This window comes from Mauremys reevesii, linkage group 7 (assembly GCF_016161935.1).
Source record: "Mauremys reevesii isolate NIE-2019 linkage group 7, ASM1616193v1, whole genome shotgun sequence".
Lineage (NCBI taxonomy): Eukaryota > Metazoa > Chordata > Testudines > Geoemydidae > Mauremys > Mauremys reevesii.
In genome coordinates, this window is record NC_052629.1 from 39,764,781 (window position 1) to 39,789,045 (window position 24,265).

General features: G+C 42.1%; 1 protein-coding gene across 5 annotated transcripts in view; it reads right to left on the reverse strand.

Moving 5' to 3' along the window:
• Nucleotides 1-264: 264 nt before the first annotated feature.
• The window catches only part of NPFFR1 (neuropeptide FF receptor 1), a 44,387-nt gene continuing 20,386 nt past the window's right edge, over nt 265-24,265 (reverse strand). For all 5 annotated transcript variants that reach the window (XM_039547500.1, XM_039547499.1, XM_039547498.1 and 2 more), the window contains 2 exons: nt 7,863-7,962; nt 265-3,537 (listed from right to left, as the gene is read on the reverse strand). In XM_039547500.1, the coding sequence (XP_039403434.1) occupies nt 2,646-3,537; nt 7,863-7,962 (992 nt within the window). In that variant the 3' untranslated portion in view covers nt 265-2,645. The remainder of the gene's footprint in view (nt 3,538-7,862; nt 7,963-24,265) is intronic.

The following is a 24,265-nucleotide window of genomic DNA, read 5'->3' on the forward strand; positions in this document are numbered from 1 at the left end:
GGAAGCTTCATCCTGGGTTACAGATAGCTCAGCTGAATGGGAGGCAGCCAGGTCTGTTAAGTACAACTCTGGTCTTAGGCTGCAGTTGCTAGCATTGGCCTAACTCTGCTCCTAATGAAGTCAATTAGTTTCACCATTGACTGCAGTGGGAGCAATCATAGGTCAATGCTAAATGCTTCTGAAAATGCCACCCTTAATCTGATAAACTGTTACAGGTAACCAAACAGGTTGGGAACTATTAGAAAAAGATTTGTAGTGAGAAAAATGAAAGTCTTAGACTAGCATTTTCCAAAATAGCCTCTAATTTTAGAAGCCTCAATTTTTGGGTGTTCAGCTTGTGACCAAGGCCTGATTTTTCAGAAAAGATGAGGTGTAGTGCTTCAAATTTCCATTGATTTCAGTGGGAGCTAGGTGCCTAAATAGCTTTAAGGATCTAGGCTTGACTGCCTTGAAATCCAGTGTAAATCAATAGGAGTTTCTGGTGTTCGGCACCTCTGGAAAATCAGGCCCAAGTTTTCTCAAACTGAGCATCCAATTTGGAGGCTCATTTAAAAAAATGTGGCTGCAAAGGCCTTATCCAGCAAAAGATTTGACTTCATTGTATGAACAGAAAAGGTTTAAGTCTTTTGATTAATTATATTACTTCGAATAGCTTGACAACTTTGACAGAGAGTTGGGGGCTGTGGATAGGCCTCTGAGCCAGGAACTACTGAGTTCCAATTCCAGTTCCTACACTGATGGCTCTGTGAACTTGAGTAGTTTGGTTAGAGTACTCTTTGTTTCCCTGTCATTAAAATGGAGATTATACTCCAATTTCAAAGGGTATTTATTAGGATTAATTTAGTGTTTGTAGAGTACCTTGCAACTCAGAAGTATTATATAGGTGCTAAATATTATGAATACTCCATGTTTTCTAACCTCAGCACATTTCCTTTACTAGTGTATATTCTAATGTACACAAACTGAGCCTAATTCATTGTTGGTGTAACCCCATTGGAACTGCACCATAAACTTCAGATTACATTTGTTAAAAACTTCAAATGCTGGATTGTTCTGTTTTTGTAAGAATGCAGAGGTGCACAGTAACAGCACGAGGCAAGAGCTCTATGAGATTGACAATATACAGTTTGATGTCATAGCTCAAGGCTATGCGTAATGATGCTTACAATTTATGTTGCAGTGAGTATATATTCTTGGAGTTAATATTACATGAAGAAAATAAGGATTTTCCTCAGAGAAGAAATATAGGTAGCAAAGTAGGTTAACTGCACTGGCCTTTCACATTGGAGACCTAGTTTCAAATTTTAGTCACAAGTGATAATATTTGGCAGATCTCCTAGATTTCATTCATGCACATCACAGAATCACAACATGGTCACATACAATTCATGGTTGGCCATCTCTGCTTGAGAGGTCAGGAAAGGAATCAAAATGTCTGTTACAAGGAGAACAGAGATAGGAGGGAAAAGCTAGTATATACATGCTTGCACTAGGCCTGGCTCTAGCTGGTAGTGTAAGCCAATCATTTTTGAGAACTAAAGTAATTTACAACTTAAAAATTGAACTGCAAATAAGTGACAAATTTACTGTATTTTCAGAAAAAAAAACCCTACACACAGCAGTGTATTATGGGCAAACAGGGCCCAGATCCTTGAAAACCATGCTCCATTCCACATGCTTGCAATCAGGAGTTAAAGTAAAAGAGAACACAATTCCCCAGCTGGTGCTAAAAGCAGAAGAGCATCTCTCTTTCTTCTTGGGTTACTGAATGAGGCACCAGCTCCTCTTCAGCTGATGAGGTGAGCTGCAGCAAGAGAAGCTGGTGTGGTGACTTCCAGAGCAGTCAGTCTGGTGTCTGCAGCACGTGGATTTACAACAGACTTGGTGCCTGATCGTTGGAGTTTAACTCCTTGAATCTCAGTTGTGTGTGACAAGATCTGTCTAGCTGGCTGGGAAGGAGGGTAGTATGTAATGCACTAGCTAACAACAAAGGAAGAGTCTCTTAGCTCCAGTAGTAAAAGCCAGGTTGGTTGGTTTGTTTTTTGAGCTGAAAGATCAAGGGTCTAGACCTGGCTCCCATGTGGTGTATGTGATTTTTCCCAATAATTATCTGTTATTTCCAGTTCAGAGATTCATTGTTATATACTGCCTATTCATCCCCCATTCCTGTCTGAACTTTTATCTTTCTCCCAATACCAAGTCTTTGATCTTTCTTTCAAGTAGCCCAGCCAGCTTGAGTCCACTCCATAAGGTAGCCAACAAGTAACAGTCAGCTGTGCACTGCATTACCACCACCATCTGCTATGCCACTGAATAACTGCTATGCCTGGGTCCACTCTCATCATGGGCCTGGATCCTAAAAATCCCTCCGTAAACCATTCCTTAATTCACGTGAAAGTCTAGGAGACAATAATAGATCTGGAAACTTGAACATAAAGCCTTCTCTTTTGCTTTGTAACTGTAGTACCATGTATAACATCTAAACCTTTAGTGATTTAGTCCTTATAATTGAATAGCTTTTAGTCTAGATGTCCATCATTGTAAATAATTTGCTCCTCAGGGAGTTTCAGATGTTATGGTTCACAGATCTTCAGGGTTGTCCACTAAAAAGTCCATCAACTATGGGAGCCCGATATGCAGTAGTCTTAGATATCCCAAGCTGGGACACTGACACTGTTGTGAGAACAACCTGTATTGTCCAAGTCCTCCACCATCAGCCCATGGTGAGCAATACGCCCATTCCTCAGTGGAAATAACCCAATTCTCGGGAGGTTACTTTGTCTAGACTGGGAGGGTTGCACTGAATCACTAGGGTGTGCTTCAACAAAAATGCGGTTTCGTGCTCCAAAAAGGAACCCACTATTGTTCCTCTCTGAATAAGTGTCCTTGTGCTTGTTCTCCACGTAGCAGAGCTGGACCTTGAAAGCCTCCTGAAACCCTCTTCGGAAGTTCTCATTGAAATACCCATAGATGATTGGGTTGATGCTGCTGTTGAAGAATGCCAGCCAATGGGCAAATGGAAATATATAAACTGTGATCACATTGAGCTGGTACTCAGTTAGGTTTCCATAATCTGTCAGAAGCATTAAAGTCCACAGGGGCAACCAGGAGAGAGTGAAGAACAATGCCACTATGATCAACATGTTGATAACCTTGACTTTCCTCTTGGAGACCTTCCTCCCCTCATTCTCCTCTGACTGGGAGCCTCCTATGGGTGCAGAGGACTTGAAAAGTTTGAAAGCGATACGTGTGTACATGATCACAATTAAGGTAAGAGGAGCCACATAAATGTGAGAAAAGAGTACGGTTGTGTAGATCTTTCGCATTCCCTTGTCAGGCCATGCCTCCCAGCAGGAGTAGAGCGGGTAGGAATTGTTGTATGCATCCACCATGAAATGATATTCATCCCTGGTGACTGTCAAGGTGACTGCAGAGGGGCACATGATTATCAAGGCCAAGACCCAAATGATAACTATGGTGATTAGGGCTTTCCTCAGAGTTAGTTTCTGTCTGAAGGGGTAAACAATGCAACGAAACCTATGAGAGGAAGAAAAAAGAGTATTGCTTTTAAATTCTGCTGAGGTGCTTACTCTATGTACGAAGGGACATTTATAGAGGCCTCTCCTGACTTTTCATGCAGAAGATCGAGGTTTGAGTCCTCCCATCCTGACCTCTGTCCCTGTAAAGAGGTACATTCATACTGTAGCAAAAATTATTTCAAACCAGTAATTGTACAAAATGCAGTTTACTTGATGAGTCATTTTTCTCATCATCAGACATCAGCCTGCGTTGTGGAGCTAAAACACTCCACAATACAGAAGAGTGAGAAGTTTAGCAGAAAGATCTATAGTGATTAGGTCCTACAACACAGACTGATGTTATAGTGTATGTGAATGTACTGACCTGGCCCACAAATAAACTCCTACTGAGTATTAAAGAGCAGGTCCATATCCACATGTCACTGTGAAGAAATATAAACCCAAGAAAAAACAAAGAAATTGCAGTCAAGTTGCTTTAGTGGAAAAAAACAAACCCAGCAATTCATGGTTCAGTCTCTCCCTTTAACATTTTTTACAAGTGCAAACTGCTTATGGAATGTAACAAAAACAAAGATGCTCTAATATGACTTGTAAAAAAAATGAAGTGATTTAAAAAAAAAAGTTCGATGTTTTATTCCTTTACATGGCCTAAAACATCATGCAATGAAATGTTTTAAATGGGCATTGATGTTTTAGGAATCAGTACACTGAATATTAAACAAAGTGCTGAAGTTCCCTGTGCCCTCGCCTAGAACCAGCAGTACATTTTCTATTATATGCATGATTTTTTGAAATATTTTAAGCAGCCTGGACCTGATTCTCCCTTACCTTGCCCATTGCACAGTCATTTATGACCATGTAAAGTGAATAATGAACACTGCTAAGTCAGAATTTTCCACTCACTGTGGTCTGGGCAGAAAGATGATATAGCGATTGGTTACTGTAAGGATGTAGTACGGGACGATCTCATGGTGTTCCTATGTCTGCTTTTTCATATAGGTGCCAACTTGAAAGAGGATAACTGGAAGATTCTTCTAATTTTTGATTTTCGGAATCCTAGCTGACAAAGTGTGGTGACACTACAAGGTGACATCAATGTGTATTCCAACATTACCATGTGACATAATGTGATGATGGCAATTTGGAGGAAAATAGCAAAAAACTCTGTGATGAGCATTTGGATTTTCCCATGTTCTGCAAAGATAGATCTCTCAATCAGGAAATTGGCTGGAAAAAGGAAAGATAATCTAGGTCACTCCTATCTAAATAAGAATGTTGGCAGATGCATTGTCTCCTCTCATCCGGAATACTGAAGAAGGGAATGGCAAGAAAAATAGACACTGTGATATTTTTCATCCTACCAATACTACATAATCTTGTGAGCATTCATTTGTCTGCTATGCTTGGAGGTATCTATGTTATAACACATTCTTTCTTCAGCTGAATGGCCAATGTGATAACATGGTTCCTAAAAATGGTTATAAACGGTTTTTCTGCCCATATGTGAAATAAAGTGTCATAACAGACTCCCTTACCCATGGCAGACAACTGTTTGCACAAATTCTTTTTCTAGTGTAGACGAGAATACACTGACTCTGTACACATTGACCAGCAGACGATACTATACCCTTCAGCAAGGCTACATAAAATCATAGACGTGTTGGACTGGAAGGGATCTCAAGAGGTCATCTAGTCCAGTCCCCTGCACTGAATGCAGGACATGCCCACTAATGGATTCATTTGCAGAGAGCATTCAGCTGTGGCACAAGGAACCCATCCTCAATATTTCCTACAACTGGTATCAGGGCATTTTAGATATTGCCTTTCCAATGGGTATTGAGACTAAGAGGAAAGGACTTGGTTTACTAACACAATGTAATGTATTGTCCAGAAAAAGTGATGTTACAACATTTTTCAGATTGTATCTCAGACACTGAGGCCTGGACTGAAATACAGTCACAGCTGTGTTGGGGAAACCATTTACCCACACAGTTGTGTCACAAGCCTTTTATAAGGTGGCATGCTTTTTTTGGTGTGGATCAGACCGAACAGTCTTATAGTCACATTAAGGGAGCATAAATGGTCTGTAGAACATCGTTAGCTAAAAGTTCAGGACGCAGCTGTGCTGTAATGGGTATCCTAAAATAACTATAACTGCAGTGTAGCTGGGGCCAAAAACTGTAATTATAGGGAAGCACCTAGATGACCTCCACACTTGTATTTTCTAAAGCTGAATATATCTAACAAACTCCTTGCTGGCTCTGTTTACCAAGCAAGTGTTCGTTGTCTCTTCAGCTAAACTAACACTATTGATAGGTCAAGTATTTTATGCATTGCCCACAACTCTTTCATCCACTCACCCACCTAAAGATCAAAGGCACTGTAACATATTTTGTCTTACTTAATTTTGAACATGTTTAAACAGCTGGTTTGCTTTAATGGGTAACATTCCGTTGGGATGCTATTTGCCCTCCATCTGAGCTCTCAGAGAATAAAACATCTGCCACAGATAGAAGAATGTTTTTTTTGAGTCACAATGTCAGTTTTCTGTTGCCGAGCCACAGATTTTGCTGCATTTAAAAAAATACAAATGAGAGAATTCATTTTATTTTAGAGGGGAGTATTGTGCCTTTTGTCAGCCGCTCACTGGGAAATGTTAGTCTGAGTAATGAGCTATGTCAGAACTGTTTCTCAAACTCTCTCACACAGAGCCCTGAGTTACTCACTGGGAGTTATTTATACAGTTTCAGAGAAACTAAAACGACAATCCATATGCTTTCTACCAATACCATTAAGAAATGAACTCCATACATATAGTGGAAGGAAGGCAGTTCACTTTCTATGATAAATTACAACCATTAAGTAGGCATGGACCTCTTCTGTCCTAACATGTTACCACACTTTATTTACATGGCTACCGTGATTAAATATGAATTTCTACAATTTTTTAAAGGAATCCCATGTGTGCCCCATTTCCCCCTATGTGCTGTAGTGTTATCTGGGGGTAGAAAGGGTGGTTTGCTCTCTTCAAAGACTCGGGTATGAATGGTTCCCAGCTGTCTGGGATTTAGGCCCCAAATCAATGGAGCTTTTGAAAAGACAATGGCAAATCCAATCACTGGGACTTTCATATCTAGCAACCAACAATCATGGATGGCACATCTCTCTGCAGGAAGCCAAGCAGTGTTTGACCTGCTGGAGAACAAAGGACTGGGGATGTGCCAGGAGGGCGGTTAAGGGTTGACTGCTGGAGGAATCAAGGACACATGTGAACTGGGATGAAGGGAGGTCAGAAGGACAGGACTTTGGATTCTGTGCTGACCAGGATGGACTCTGCTGTAACTTTCTTTTCTCTATGCTAACCAAGGACTTCCTATGCTGTGTTCCAGTTGACTAATAAACTGTTCAGTTTTATAATGCTGGCTGAGTGTCACTGCAAATGCTGATGGAGGAGGTGCTCCCTAAGGATTGTACAAGTCTCCCTCAGGGGTTGTTCCCAGTTGGACTTGCTGAATGGAGCTCACAGTGTGAAGCAGGGGTGCTGAAAGACCAGAGGTCTGGCCTAAGGAGGCAGTGAACCTGTGTGGCTCACCTTGGAGGAAGACTGAGGCACCTAAGGGGGCTGGCACACTTAAGGGGTCCTTCCAGAGACTGTTTCTTCCGAAGCTGGAGCCATAGCACAAATCCTGTGGATCTATGACAGTTACCTTTCTAGCTTCCTGGCTGCCCATTGCACACATCTTGGACTCACATGCCAATATATGGTAGGCCTGAATCTCTTCTTTCCTTTTTGTCTTCCTCTTCAATTTTCTTTCTCTCTCCACCATCACATACATTTTGTATTGTATCTGCAGGATCCCAAGGGAATGGGGTGAGGGACTGATGGAACACAAACAGTACTCAGCCTGTATGCTCTAGGCCAGTGTTCCCCAACCTTTTTCATCTAGCAGGCGCCAGACGACGAGCCACGGAGGACTGTGGTGGCAGACGAGCATCCGCTGAAATTCTGCTGACAAGTGGCAACATTAATAGGCATCGCTGCCGAAATGCTGCCGACAAGTAGAGTCATCCAGAGGCGTCGGCGACGCAGCTTGTCGGCGGCGTTTTGGCAGATGCTCATCCACCAGCCAGTACGCAGGCGTCATGGCACCCGTGGGCACCACCTTGAGGACCCCTGCTCTAGGGGAGGAAAACAGTTACTGTGAAGATGCAGTATCCTGCCACCAGATGGGGCTCCCCAGAGAAACAGAACTGAAATTACCATAAACCTTACTCTATTTTGTGCAAGCAAATGGCTAGAGCGAGAGTACTGCGGACACGTACCTTTCCACTGCAATGGCCACCAGAGTGAAAACTGAAGATGAGACCGACATCCCCTGCACCAATCCACTCATTTTGCACATGGTGTTGTCAAATGGCCAACCTGGAATTACATAGATAGCATCATGGGGACACATTCATACCATAAACCCACTACGCAAAATAATCTGCATTCACCTAGAGTTGTGCAGAGCTGCCAAACCTAAGCCTTGTGAAAAGGCTGATAAACTGCCTGTCATAAAACATGACTTTCAAGGATTTGTGATCTGTGTGATCTAAATTGCACTAAGCTGGCACTTGGCAGTTGAGTAATTTTCTTTTCTAAAAGAAAAAAAATAAGAGTAAATCAAATTTTCTTCCACACAATGTGGGTGATGCCTAAGTCACAAGCCTGAGGATACCCCATTTAACCCCCAGTTTCTACCCTGCATTTTGGTCAGAGTCTTTCTGACTGAGGTCTGGACAAAACCCTGTAAACAATCACTGCTGCCACTAAATGCAGCCAGAGAACTGTGCAGTTTTCATAGCTATTAGAAACTTTACAGATGTTCAGCAGATATATTCCAAAGCTGTAAATGTACCAGTTTTAGCTTGATTTTTGCATGCATTCAGCAATTTCCTCTAGCTGTACCCATGGTTGTGTGATTACAAATCAATTTCTGAAGTGGTACTAGGCTGGTGGTACATCTGGTTTGTTATCACACTCACATGTCCTTTAGCAATGTAGTGACTTTTTTTAAAAGGTGTGGATCACTGTGGGCCAGCATGGGGTGAGGATGATACTAAGCCATACTCCAGTCCATGACATTCTGAATAATTACATATTCTTTAAAGTGTACTACATTCTTTCAGGACCTAATGAATAGCCAGACATAAATATCATCCCTGGTCATCTCTTTTAGAGTTGTACTGAATATTTCTAACACTAACTAGATTTCCATTTTTGTACAACATCTGCACAGGCACTCAGCTAATAGTCTAACTCAATATTTATTACAATGTGGTTCTTCTCTGAAACTTGACTTACTGTAGGACTCTCTTCATCTCCCTCACTTATTTCCAAGTCAAATGTGCTTAGTGTACAAATAAAATTTTTTTTTTTCTAACTGCTAGCCCTGTAAATGGAACATGGGATATAAAAGCCAAGCTGGACTTTTTTGGCTTGTACTTGATAAGCAATAAAGGTTCTGCAATTGGAACTTAGTTAACAAAATACAAAAGGAGCGCTTAAAGATGATAAAGTCATTGCGGAGAAACTAAATGGATTCTTTGCTTCAGTCTTCACGGCTGAGGATGTTAGGGAGATTCCCAAACCTGAGCTGGCTTTTGTAGGTGACAAATCTGAGGAACTGTCACAGATTGAAGTGTCACTAGAGGAGGTTTTGGAATTAATTGATAAACTCAACATTAACAAGTCACCAGGACCAGATGGCATTCACCCAAGAGTTCTGAAAGAACTCAAATGTGAAGTTGTGGAACTATTAACTAAGGTTTGTAACCTGTCCTTTAAATCGGCTTCGGTACCCAATGACTGGAAGTTAGCTAATGTAACGCCAATATTTAAAAAGGGCTCTAGAGGTGATCCTGGCAATTACAGACCAGTAAGTCTAACGTCGGTACCGGGCAAATTAGTTGAAACAATAGTAAAGAATAAAATTGTCAGACACATAGAAAAACATAAACTCTTGAGCAATAGTCAACATGGTTTCTGTAAAGGGAAACCGTCTTACTAATCTATTAGAGTTCTTTGAAGGGGTCAACAAACATATGGACAAGGGGGATCCGGTGGACATAGTGTACTTAGATTTCCAGAAAGCCTTTGACAAGGTCCCTCACCAAAGGCTCTTACGTAAATTAAGCTGTCATGGGATAAAAGGGAAGGTCCTTTCATGGATCGAGAACTGGTTAAAGGACAGGGAACAAAGGGTAGGAATTAATGGTAAATTCTCAGAATGGAGACGGGTAACTAGTGGTGTTCCCCAAGGGTCAGTCCTAGGACCAATCCTATTCAATTTATTCATAAATGATCTGGAGAAAGGGGTAAACAGTGAGGTGGCAAAGTTTGCAGATGATACTAAACTACTCAAGATAGTTAAGACCAAAGCAGATTGTGAAGAACTTCAAAAAGATGTCTCAAAACTAAGTGATTGGGCAACAAAATGGCAAATGAAATTTAATGTGGATAAATGTAAAGTAATGCACATTGGAAAAAATAACCCCAACTATACATACAACATGATGGGGGCTAATTTAGCTACAACGAGTCAGGAAAAAGATCTTGGCGTCATCGTGGATAGTTCTCTAAAGATGTCCACGCAGTGTGCAGAGGCAGTCAAAAAAGCAAACAGGATGTTAGGAATCATTAAAAAGGGGATAGAAAATAAGACTGAGAATATATTATTGCCCTTATATAAATCCATGGTATGCCCACATCTCGAATACTGTGTACAGATGTGGTCTCCTCACCTCAAAAAAAGATAATCTAGCACTAGAAAAGGTTCAGAAAAGGGCAACTAAAATGATTAGGGGTTTAGAGAGGGTCCCATACGAGGAAAGATTAAAGAGGCTAGGACTCTTCAGCTTGGAAAAGAGAAGACTAAGGGGGGACATGATAGAGGTATATAAAATCATGAGTGATGTTGAGAAAGTGGATAAGGAGAAGTTATTTACTTATTCCCATAATACAAGAACTAGGGGTCACCAAATTAAATTAATAGGCAGCAGGTTTAAAACAAATAAAAGGAAGTTCTTCTTCACGCGGCGCACAGTCAACTTGTGGAACTCCTTACCTGAGGAGGTTGTGAAGGCTTGGACTATAACAATGTTTAAAAGGGGACTGGATACATTCATGGTGGCTAAGTCCATAAATGGCTATTAGCCAGGATGGGTAAGAATGGTGTCCCTAGCCTCTGTTCGTCAGAGGATGGAGATGGATGGCAGGAGAGAGATCACTTGAACATTGCCTGTTAGGTTCACTCCCTCAGGGGCACCTGGCATTGGCCACTGTCGGTAGACAGATACTGGGCTAGATGGACCTTTGGTCTGACCTGGTACGGCCTTTCTTATGTTCTTATGTTAACAGTTCTGGTGATGATTCACATGATTATCCAGTTCCCTGAACCTGTGGTGAATCTGCAGGGTGCTCAGGAGTAAAAAGGAGAAAAATAAAATTTTAGTCACCAAAGTCAGCAACTATGACTGAATAAATGCAGGGAGCAGATTGGCTGAGTAAGAAGGGTGACTTTTTTGCGTAGTCCCTTGCCAGAGTATGTTTGCACTTTAAGTACAAAATAACTATATAAATGCAATGTTAAGGTTACATATTTTGACACAAAAAAGTAAAGAAATGCAAACATTAAAGGTTTGTTTGTTTTTTACTCTGAGAAGTGACTGTATAAAAATGACATCTTATAAAGCACTTTGGGTCCTTTGGGTGTTCAGAGTCAGATCCGCTTACCTTAATGACAAAAATAAATGTGTTGCTTTTTCCTTCTGTTAGCATTGCAGATATAACACAGCTAAGGTGGATTGAACCTGATTCTATTCCATCTTGTGTAACCTCAACAGATTTGTTTGCAAGGCAATAGGGTTCTACAGAGGTAAGTAAGAGTATAATCTGAAGACGTTAGAGTTGCATAGGGCCTAATTTGGCCAGCAAGAACCTTAAAGTTATTACACTTGAGATGGAAAGAACCCAGTCTAAATATCAGACCCAGACTGAGTTTTCAGGACTGGCAGATAGAAAAACATACTCCAACAGAGGGGTATGAGGGCAGGAAATGGAATGGACATGAGCAACACATCTCGAAGAACAACAGTTACGAAAGGTAGGTAACCGTTTTTATTTTTTTGAGTGATTGCTTATGTCAATTCCATTCTAGGTGGGCTCAGAGTTCACAGCTTAGCGGCTTGCAGTACTGCCCTACCAAAGCCAGCATTGTCCCAGGCCTTCTGGGTCAGCGCATAGTGGGACATAAAGTTATGGACAGATGACTCTACAGATGTCCTGAATAGGTACCTGGGCCAGAAAAGCTGCCGAGGAGGCCTGTGCCCTGGTAGAGTGGGTGGTGATGATCACCAGAGGTGGCACTTTCGCTTGGTCATAGCAGAAGTGAATGCAGGCCATGATCCAAGAAGAAATTTTTTGAGTGGATACAGGGTAACTTTTCATTCTGTTGGACACAATGACGAATAATTGTGTCGACTTACGGAACACCCTGGTTCTGTCAATGTAGAAGGCCAGAGCCCTCCAGCGTCCAAGGCATGTAGCCTACGCTCCTCCTCTGATTTATGCAGCTTTGGAAAGAAGACCAGTGTGATGGTGCTGCCCGTGGGAGCCAGCTGAGGACACTCAATCAGGGTGAACTGCAAACCAAATGGGGCAGACAAACCCCAAACGCTGGTGGTTATTCCAATACTTGGATTTACCAACCAGCACAAAACAGCTTCTCTGGTACCTTACTGGTTACTCAGAAGTCCAAACCACGCAGTTCCCTTAAAGTGCCCAGCCTCAGGCCTCCGTCCAGACACACCTGTCAGATATGATGATGATTCCTGAGAATCTTACTTCATCATATAAAAGAAAAGGTTCTTCCAATCCCAAAGGATCAGCCACATACCCAGGTTCAATTATAACTTAGATTTTACCCAAAACACACGCTATAGCCAATTCTTATTAACTAAGCTAAAATTTATTAAAAAAGAAAAGAGAGAGAGTGTTGGTTAAAAGATCAATATATAGACAGACTTGAATTCAATTCTTGAGGTTCAGATACACAGTAGGGATGAGCTTGTAGTTGCCAAAAGTCCTTTTAGAAATAGTCCAGAGGTTATAGTCCAATTTCCATATCCAGGGTGGCTCCAGTCAATGACTGGGGATCTCAATCCTTGTGACTTAAGGTTTCCCCCTCTTGAAACCCAAAGCAGATCTGAGATGAAGTAGGATCGTGTCCCAGGCTTCTTATACATTTCCAGCAGCCTTTCGGCCTGAGAAAACAATAGGCTTAACTCCTTCTCCCAAATCTCCTGGCAATTAGCACAGAGTAATTTATCCATTAAACAGTTCAGATACAGGTTACCACAACCTTCAAAGAGACACATAGACAATAACACTATTTCACTCAAGTATTATTATAAATGTTAATATTCCTTTTTTGATCTTTCATTTAAAACTATAGCAATAGATAAGACTTGTTTGCTTACATCACATGACCTGAGCAAACATCTCCCCTTCTACCTCTAACAATGCAGACTTGCATTTTAAAGCTCTATTCATTTACATATCTTCCTAATCAGTCCTCAAGGTTCACCCATGGGTCAGGTCAGTCTATGAGTTAATTAACTCTTTCTGGCCCTGTCACCTTTCAATGAGATATTATATTATACTCATAACGTCACAACCAGTAAGTAATTGAATGGAAGTAAATGAATGAAACTGAGAGATGACTTTGGGAAGAAATGCTGGGCATGGTCTGAGCTGGACCTTGTCCTTGAGGAAGACCATGTATGGTGCCTCGAAGATGAGTGCCCAAATCTCGGACTGCAACTAGGAACGTGACTTCCACGAAATGGGGAGGAGGGAGCAAGAAGCCAGAGAATCAAAGGGGGGAATCCGTGAGTTGTGTCAGCACCAGAGTCAAATCCCATGGTCGGACGGGATCCCTGACTTGTGGGTAGAGGCTGTCTAGGCCCTTAAGGAATCTGGCCATGATGTCCTGAGCAAAAACCAACCTGCCCTCGAATGGCAGGTGGAAGGCCAAGATGGCCAGTAGATGGACCTTGATGGATGAAAGGGACAAGCCCTGGAGCTTGAGATTCAGGAGTTAGTCCAGAATAAGTTGCAGAGAAGCCCATTTGGGACGGACACCTTTGTCCACGATCCAGCAGGTGAACCGTTTCCACTTTGCCAAGTCAGTCACTCTGGTGGAGGGCTTCCTACTTCCCAACAGGATGCGCTGAACCTCAGTCAATATCTAGCATCCAGCAGTCCGAGGTGACATGGGACCAGGCCGACTGAAAGGGCGGAAGTGGTTGAGGAAAGGGAGGGTTGGATCCAGTAAATTGGCTGGGGCGCCATCCTCGAGCGCACCCTCAGAGTGACTGCTTCTGGCCTCCCCAATTTCAGGGAGGGTCACATTGAGCAGCCAGACAGGAAGAGGACGGGTAGCGTCTCTTAGTCCCTTTGTCCTTGTCCTTCCTCCTGTAACGGCCAGACCTGGGATCCCCCCAGGACTTAGACTGTTTCGGAGGAAGCGAAGGGCAGAATGGCTTCCTGGACTGCTACAGGGTGTGCAGACCCAGGGAACAGGATAGTTCGTGAGTCCTTGAGCTCATGAAGCCTAGAGTCAGTTAGCTCAGAAAAGAGCCCCAAACCCTCAAATGGCAGGTCCTGTATCGTGGTCTGCATCTCCTGAGACAGCCCAGAAGCCTGCAACCAGGAGCTGTGTCACATGGCTACTGCCAACGCAACCACCCTGGTAGGTGAGTCTGTCGCATCCCAACGCAAACTCTTGGGCATGATCCTGTGGGAGGGCCTCCGTGAACTTATTAAGGGAGTCCCATAGGTTAAAGTTATAACGTCCCAGCAAGGCCTGGTGGTTGGAGACCCTAAATTGCAGGCTGGCCATCCAATACACTTTTCTCACGAATAAGTCTAGTCTCTTGGCCTCTTTATTTTTGGGCATTCTGCTGGGGTGGCCCTGTCTGTCCCTTTCTTTCCCTGCAGACACGACTAGTGATGCTGCGGTGGGATGAGTATACAGATACTCAAAGGGACATAGTATTTCTTTTCTGCTTTCTTGGATGTTGGTGGAATAGATGATGGGGTTTGCCACACAGACTTGGCTATTTTGAGCACCCCTGGGTGGACGGGCAATGTGATTTTTGCTGGTGTGGTGGCCGAGATGACACTGAAGAGGTCATCTGCCTCTTCAGCAACCTCTTTGATTTGCAAGCCAGATTCTCTGCCACCTGTTTAAGGAGGGCCTTTAAAAGGCCTTTGCGCTTTAAAATCGTCCAGAGGACTGCTAGTGTGGAAGGGTCTGGCCACCGCCTCATCTGGAGACGACGACGATTGAGTGGCCTGGGGGATGGTGTCACCCCCTTCTTTGTCAGAGGCACTGGAGTATGGGGTGCGGGTTCCACCTCTGCCACGGTGCTGTGGTCTGATTGCGGCACCGGTGACACCTTGGCTGGCTTGTTCGATGCAGCCAGGGAGGACTGGGAGTACTGGACCAGCATCATGGATTCCAGTACTGCCACGTCACGGGCAGTAAGAAGGAACTGAGAGGGTGCAGGGCTGGCGGCGCATGATATACTGCCACATGGGAGCGCCACTCCAAGGGGGAGCCACAGCTGGCCCTACGGATAATGCTAAGGCAGAAATCTCCAACAACTGTGCACATGGGTGCACGCACACTAAAATGGAATTTACATGAGCAATCACTCGAAGAAGAACCATACTTTAAAGTTCTCATACTAACATTAACTGATCCACGTTGAAGAAACAGGATCATACTATGATCTTGACTTCAGGGCCAGCTCCAGACCCCAGTGTACCAAGCGCGTGCTTGGGGTGGCGTGCCGCAGGAGGGCAGCAGGCGGCTCCGGTGGACCTCCCGCAGGCATGCCAGCGGAGGGTCCACTGGTCCTGCGGCTCCGGTGAAGCATCCACAGGCGTGCCTGCGGGAGGTCCACCGGAGCCCCGGGACAAACAGACCCTCCGCAGGCACGTCTGCAGGAGGTCCACCGGAGCCGCGGGACCGGCGACTGCCAGAGCGCCCCCTGCGGTGTGCCGCCCTGCTTGGGGCGGCGCAATTCCTAGAGCCGCCCCTGCTTGACTTAATGGAATTGCATTTGTTTACACCAGCATGACATTTGGCCTTATATATATATTTAACAGTCTAAACTGTAATCAAAATGTTTTATATGTTGAATATATAATAAGGTAATATTCCTATAAGAACCTTAGCTTTGGCATTCCCTGTTACCTTCACCTTGCACTAGCACATCTGTTTTCATTTCACTTTCTGTGGCAACGAGTTGGTTCAGTTTCCAATCTGATTCTCACTCCCTGTGTAAACAAGATCTGGGATTGCTGTAGTACTGAGGTAGTCCCCTCAGGCCCAGGGGAAAGGTAGTATCTTGCATCTTCTCTGCAGGAACCCCACTGCCTAGTTTTAGAAAAGGTGTCACTGTTGGGATCTATAAGGAATGCTGTCCAGTTGCCCAAGAGTGGCAAACCCAATATTCAAGGTGGAATGGTATAGAGTGGGAGAAATAGAGAGACCTTTAGGGGCCCTCCCCAAGGAAGTGAAGGAGTCCCATGGGAGAAACCCGAGAAGACTGCTCGTTATTCTTGTGATGAATGTGGCCTATTATCAATGTTGGATACTTCAGTTTCTACAGATTACCAACAACTTTGACACCTAATGGCACCCCAGTTTGCATGGCTACAGCACAGAAGACAAGTCCTGGGCATGCATTATTTCCAGTCTGTAGAAAGGTAAAAGAATTGGCAACCAACTCAGTTTTGACTGCACTGTGCATTCCAAATCTCTAAAACTTCACAGTCAATTTCAAAGCATATATTGTGTGGTGTTTAATAATTTACTAGAAATTGTTCCGGAAGTCAGGCTGGAAAGAATGAAATGAGAAGCTACCCTCAAAACTTTCATGAACAGAAGAAAAAGTGTTAATTTCCATCTTCAACATAGCACCCATCTGCATTGGTGCTTCAGTGGGATAGCTTGTGGAAAGAGTTGGGAAGGAACAAGATTGCCTTAGCATACATTTTATAGTCTTGTTTCACTGTTTGCCGCATTTCAGGACCAGAAAGCTAGTTCTGTATTACAATGCAAACCCTATTCCAATGGCCCTATATGAGGTCATTGCTTACCTAAGCATTTCTGACATGCTACTAAACAACTTGTTGCCATAACTCTGCTGGGAGTTATATTGATTAATTCACCTGACATTTGTGGAAAAACATTTAGTGCATTTCCATTTACAGTCTGCAGTCTGTCATAGGTAGGCTGTACAGTCTAGCCTTTCTATAGCACATATCCTCTTAATTGTTGGGTTAGATGGAACCAAACAAATTACTTGTTAAGCAGTTATAATCTATTTTCATTTCATATGGGGTAGTGACCCTTCTGCAGTGTATCTGGAAATAGAGGAGCATTATTATTGAACTATGTGTGGTGAGATGCGGGAAGTATTTGATGCAGAGAAGCAGTAAGAAACAATAACCTGTTATATTATACTCCATTTATGTGTGTTGCACCATGTGTAGGCTTTAACGAATCCTACTACTTACCATGAATAATGTGATTGCTTTGTTCCATTCACACTGTGAAAAATAAGCCAGCCCATGATAATTTAGGCTGAGAGAGGGGAGAGAAGTTTTAGCCTAATATTTATTTAAAATGTCACACACTGCAAATGAAGCCTTACAAAGATAATATTTCTACAATAAAGTGAAAAAAGGAGGTTTATGTAGACACGTGACCAAATTCAGTGAAGTTACACCAGGGATGAATTTGGGCCATGCTCTTTATAGTCCACAATTTATAAGAAAACAAGAAAAAATGTCCTAATCTTTAAAAAAAATCTCATTCTTTGTTGAGTCACCCTGTGTGACACTGCTTCCCACATTTTTCATAGTACTATTATAATATGATTGTGTCATAGTCATAATGTATTTGATTCCAGGTAGATCATGTGAGGTATCATTGGAAAGTTATGATTTACTGAATATGATTATTCTATTTGTACAGAAGTATCATTTTTGCATCTAAAGTTAGGAATATTGAATACATCTGTACTATAAAAGTGTTTGCACTTGGGGAATGTTCACCAGACAGAATGCAATCAGTCTGTCTGGCTAGCTGGGGACAAGTCAATGGACCATTAGGGAGAACAATAGGTCTTTGAAGATGCTAAATCTCCCACCTTCCTGAGAAGCTTTCCTGGAATGCTATAAATCGCCTCTGATTCATGGCTGCTTTGACACTGTAGGGTCATGTGTTCAAGTCACCTGGTACTGGACTCCATGATAGACCACCAGTATTATTCCACTGAGCGGTGGGAGAGAATCACACTGAAAGACAATATGGAAATCCTCCATATGGAAATCCTATTTAAGACAGTAGAGTGAGTTAATCAGGGTTTGCTCTTCACTGAATCCCCGCCCAAGATCTAAGGGCTTGTCACTGCCAGGTGTTTAAGAAAGCCCCCCCTCCCCCGAAAGACAAAAGTTTTGCCACGGCAAGTGGCAGCGTAAACGGCTCGCTGTCAGCAGGAGCGCTCTCCTGTTGACAACATGAACCTTGCTCATAGGGGGTGGAAGTATTTTGTTGGCAAAAGTGCCAACAAACAGCGTTTACACTGCCCAACTTTTAGCGACATGGCCATGTCGACACAGCCATGTCACTAAAAGCTGTGTAGTATAGACAAAGCCTAAGAAACAAAGACAAAGTCGGGAAGAAGGATTGAGCCCAGGCTGGGAAGGAGTCTGGCCTGTGAAAGAACTACCTGGAGTTTTAGGCTGCAAGCCAGGGTGGATAAAAATCAATGGTTTAAAAAAAAAATCAGGATTTTTTGATAAAATGCTTTTTGAGGAAAAAAACCTATCTAAAGATAGTTTTAATTAAGATACATTCTCTCTCAAAGATATCTCATCATGGAATAGGGATTATAAATTCTAATTCTATAGTCTGAGACAATATATTCATGTAATGTTTAAGAAAAGTTTTGTAAATGAATTCCAATAGTCCATGGAGTAGGGACCCAATCTTATGGAGTTCCAGGGGCTTCTGTATAGACTATTTAGGTTAATATTTCTATCGACCCAATGGGATTCAGTGCTCAGTCTAGAAGATACCATCAGAGATGCTTATTTTTGCAGTTCTCAAACTGTGGATTTGTGTCTCCAGAGGTAACATGCTTGTTAACAGCAAAAATGTTTTTAAATAAATAAATAATATATAGAGGTGAGAAATAACAGACCTCAACCCTATTGTCCCTCTGCAAATTTGTGTACACAGTCAATCCCTTACCTCTCTCTAAAAGTGCAAAGTTTCAAAAAGTTCAATGAATAGAAAAGATTGTTGGGGGAGGAATAGATCTGGACTAGGAGAAGACATTTGGAAATAAATGTGAGAAGGGAGGGACAGGCAGTAGAAACAAAAGTGGAGCTGTTTGAGCAGCATATTCCAGAAGTCTTGAGGTCTTTCTGAGTGTAGCCTTCATTGATTTGAAGTCTACCATACCATTCTCTCACTAGAAGGGAAAACATATAATGGCAGCAGGCCCTAAAAGAGACTCAGTTTGGGAATAAGAACCATTCAATAAATATATGTTTGCTGATGATGTTTTAAAGAAAGTCACACCCAGTGAACTGGTGGAAGTTACTTAAGCACTTGGATTCAGAGACTGTTGAAGTGATAATCTCACTTTTAACAGCAGTAGCTTCTTCTGCTGGTGTAGAAATAATATTTTCTTCCTTTGGACTAATTCATTCCAAACTGAGAAATTGTTTGGGACCTGAAAAAGCAGGAAAGCTTGTTTTTCTTTTCCAGATTATGAACAAACAGGAAAATGAAGGTGAAGATGACTGAGTTAGCTGCAGAAACCAATATTTTAAGTTTCTCATGTTGACCTGGCAGATATAATTGATTTAATTTTTTTTAATATTTCATTTAACTATTTTAGTTAAAAACAATTTTAACAAAAACAAACCTGATTTTAAAAAATTGAATGTGTAACTAAATTAAAAAATTCATATGCTTGTTTTGTTAAAATATTGTATGTTTGCTGTTGAAGAAAAAAATCCAGAATACATAATGTTGTTTTAGTTAAATAAAACAATTTAAATGTCTGTCTGGTGATGTTCTCCTCCTAATACAGCATGGCAAGAAAATCCTCCAAATATTAATGATTAACCTGTTGAATTGGAGATAGTTCACCTCCCAATGACTTCATAAATATCTGCTTCAGTTACCTTTGGTAAATGAAATAACCAAACAATCCTTCATTTTCTGATATAGCTGTAAAACTAATCTGAAAAGTTTTCAAAATAAATCACTTTAAAAATGTATAGTATGTACTTTCTAAAAATGAAACGACATCTATCTCTGAGTTGTGAAGAATATGTATTACGGTTATAACACCCAACAAGAATGCACTTTTATGTAGAAATCCATGATTAAATCAAGTCTTCCTGACTAGTGATTTAAATAATGATTTAAATCAATTTGATCTAAATCAAATCCTCCCCGCTGCAAGCAAGAGCAGCTTGCCTTCAAGAACCTCTGAAATCTGCCTAGAACAAGATTGAGGGTGAGAAATTACCACTTGTAACCAGTTTCTTTAGTATCTTAAGCTTATATTGCATTTTTGTTTTATTTGCTGGGTAATCTGCTTTGATCTGTTTGCTATATCGTATAATCACTTAAAACCGATCTTTTGTAGTTAATAAACTTGTTTTTGTTTTCTCTAAAACCAGCTGGTGGAATTCATAACTGGGGGTGGGGGCAAAAAGCTGTGCAGATCTTCTTCCACATTGAGGGAGAGGGCAAATTTCAATGATCTTATGCTGTACACATCTCTGTGCAGCACAAGGCAATACAATGTTGGGTTTACACTCCAGAGGGGGTGTGCACTTTAATGCTGGGCAATTCCTTAGCTGAGCTTTCCCATGCAGAGCTGACCTCAGCATCTGTGAAACTGCAGCAGGGTTTGTCCCTACCTGTGTGCGTGCTGGTAAATTGCAGTATGAAGCTGAGGGACGGTTTGGATGGCTTGTCTCACCAGTACAGTGTAAAGGGAACCCGGGCTGGTGGGACAGGTGGGCTCTGTGGTACCCCAGTTTCACGTGGCACCCCGGAGCGGGAGGTGTAGCCTGACCTACAATTCATCTCTCAGTATCCATAGGGACATCTAAACTGATAAACAAAATCAAGTAATCCTAAAACCCAATAATCCCTATCTCCCTTCCATCTCTAAATTCATTAACTGTGCAGTGTACAATTGCTGTCTGGAGTTCCTCTCCTCCAATTCTATCCTAGATCTTCTCCAATCCAACTTCTGTCCCTTGCACTCCACTGAAACTGTTCTTGACAAAGTCTCTAATGATCTCTTCCTAGCCAAGCCTCAGAAGCATCCTCATCCTCCTTGACCTGTCACCTGCCTTTGATACAGTTAAGCATGCTCTTTTTCTTGGAATCTTGTCCTCCCTTGGTATCCATGATTCTGTCCTCTCTTGGTTCTCTTCCTAATCATTCCTTCAGCATATCCATTGTGGGATTCGCCTCACCCTCAGCTTTCTGTGGGGGTTCAAGAGGGCTCTGTCCTTGGTCCCTTTTTCTTCTCCCTCTTCATCTTATCCCTGGATAATTGAACCCACAAACAATAATTCAACTAATAGCTCTATGCTGATGATTCACAGACCAATCTTTCTACTCCGGTCCTGTCTCTTTATGTCCAAACTAAAATCTCAGCCTGCCTCTCTGACATCTCCTCATGGATGTTTAGCCATCAGCTCAAGCTCAATATGGCTAAAACATGGCTCTTAAGCTACCCTGCCCTGCAAGCTCTCCCTGCTACTTCCTTTCTCAATCACAACCATCCATCCTGTCTGCCACTCAGGCCCCTAGGTTGGGCATCATCTTTGACTTGGACATCTCTCTAGGTTCTCACATCACAGCTATGTCTAAATTTTTCCTGATTCTATCTGCATAACATCTCTAAGACACAATCTTTCCAATCCATCCACACAGATAAAACTCTCATCCAGGATCTCATAGTTTTGCATCTAAATTACTGCAACAGCCTTTTCTCTGGGCTTGACAAGTGCAATTGTGTGCCTCTCATACCCATTCAGAATGCTGCTGCAAAGATCATTTGTTTTAAATCTGGCTCTCATGCACTGAACTGCAGCCACCATCTTTGTGTCTGACATTCTAAAACTAGACAGGGTTCTCTTCGGCGTCTGGTCAGAAGGATTACAGGCTGTGGAGCAATGCTGTAGCTTCCTTCCTTTCCATAAACTATCCACTATGGCTTACTGCACCACGGTGTTGTCTGTTATATAGTGCAAACTACTTCTTCAGTAAATGAATAACCACTATATAAGTATTACAGGGTTTATATCCTTGTGGTCTGTACCCATTAGAGGGTGATGTTATCTAACACAGTTGACAAAGTTTGGCATTCCGTCCAAGAGGGGGCAGTGGTACATGTACACACTAGCCATGACATTAAAGACTCAGAGTCTCTATTTGCTTATAGGGCTAGAAACTGGGAATTGGGCCCAGGTTTCCCACCTGACAGTTCACAGAACTAATTACTAAGCCACAAGGGAAATAGGTGTTTATATTTAGTATTAGATTTTCTATTGAACTTTTTTTTTACTGTGGTTTCAAACTGGAATTGCAGCAGGGTATTAAATGTGCTTATGTTAATTATTAAATTGTAGTGTCTAGCATATCTGGTAGTTAAACTATTTCACTGCAAATTTTCTCTCTTATTAACATTCAGCCAGTCAGTCAACAGGGAGGTGGAGAGGATGGTAGAACAAGTTGAGATACACAATATACCATATGACATAGAGGAAATTATATAGCGTACAGGACATCAGGAAAAAGCTACTTGATACCTTTCCCCAGACACAAAGTTTCCAATATTTAGGTACAGGTATACTCTGAAAAGCGGTACTGTTAAAATGATATGCAACCCAGATGGTTCTTCTCATTGATAGCAGTGAAAGCTTACCTGGGACCTGAAAGCTGGGTTCTTTCTGCTTCTTATACTGGCACCAAAAATACAGATTCTGCACTAGATCTGGCTAGCACTTATGCAGGTGAGCAGTAGTGGAAAGAGTAGGGAGCCTTCCCCTCTTGTGCAGCTTGCATAAGGGTCAAGTAGAATTTCAGATCCTGAGCTCAGGGGATAATTCCTTTCTAAGGCACAGGGACCGGAGAAGAGTAGATGGAGCCAAGGCTCCACCCTGCCATGCTGAGAAGAACGGCTACCTCTCCTGAACTCCTTTTTGTATGCTGCTTTGCACACTGGGGAGCTCCAAAGGCATTTTACTCCTTGAGTCAGAATATCTGCAGTTCCCCCTCTGGGGAAGGGTGGTTCTTCATCACTTCACTGGCACATTTTAACCCTCTGTAATGAGAGCTGAGTTGAGTATTGTGTTGATGATACTAAACACGAAGCAGAATATACTGCAGCTGAATTGGTTCTGCAGTGCTAACAGGAGTAAAAGATGTTGCTTGGCAATATGTGAGAATATATTGTGTGCTTGGAAAACTCACAGAGAACAGATGGAGTAAAACAAAAGTGATGTTTTTACATATGCTAGGCATTTTCCTAACCAAACTGGCCCTTTAAAATAAAGTTAGTTAGTTTATACTCTCCCTGTTCCTATTTTAAACACCACTGTAATGCTAGTTTCCTTTGTACTGGGGACCAGCAAATAGAACAAGAGTATCAAAGGGGTACTACATGGAGGAGAAAGGAGTAAGGAAGCAGTGATAAGTGCCACAGAGGATTCAGAAAGCTGCTAGGAGGGTTGGGGAGAGGGGCCCTCCAAAAGCTGGGAGATCCTGAGTAATAGGGTGACCTGAAGGTGTGTCAGAGAAGTAGGGGAAACACTAGGAAAGTTTGCAGATAAAGTCAAAGAAGTTGTAAGTGGGTCGACAAAGCAACAACAAGAAGAATGGGGGAAGTAGAGAATATTAATGTTATTTTGTCTCTTTCTTGCATCCAAGATAAAGGTCTAATCCCATGCCTGGTCAGCTTCCTTATTCATTTAAATTGCTGCTATGTGCTGGGTTCCCAACATCTCTTCTAATTGGGAGCCCAGGGCAAATGAGCCCGGTTTGATTTATCTTTCCCTAACAATGTTGCATTCCTACAGTTGAGTGTCTGAAGCCTGTACAAAATCATCTCTAATAAATCCAGTGCATTTAACTTGTGAGTTTGATCAGATCTTCTTGCTACTGAATGTCTGGTTAGAAGACTGCAATTACATGAGTCTGGTTTTATTTTTGCTGTAATCAGTGACTCTAGATGAAAGTTTCATGGCTCATATAAGACATTTAAGTAGATGGAGAAAAAAAACAACTGGTTGCACTGAGTTTGAAACACACAAAAGTAAAAACAACACTGACAAATTCTAATTAATTCACGAGCTTTTTTTCAAGTCACCATGGTACTCGACAAGAGCTCCAATGGAAGACGGTTGTTGTAACAAAAGAGATTAAGAGCACCACAGCCTCCTGTCATGCTTATTTCACACATCCTATCATATATTTTGCCCTTCAGAAATGTTCGTGATGATGGGGAAGAAAAGAAAAGCAAATTGCTGCTTTCTTCTGTCTTCTGAAATCTACTTGCTG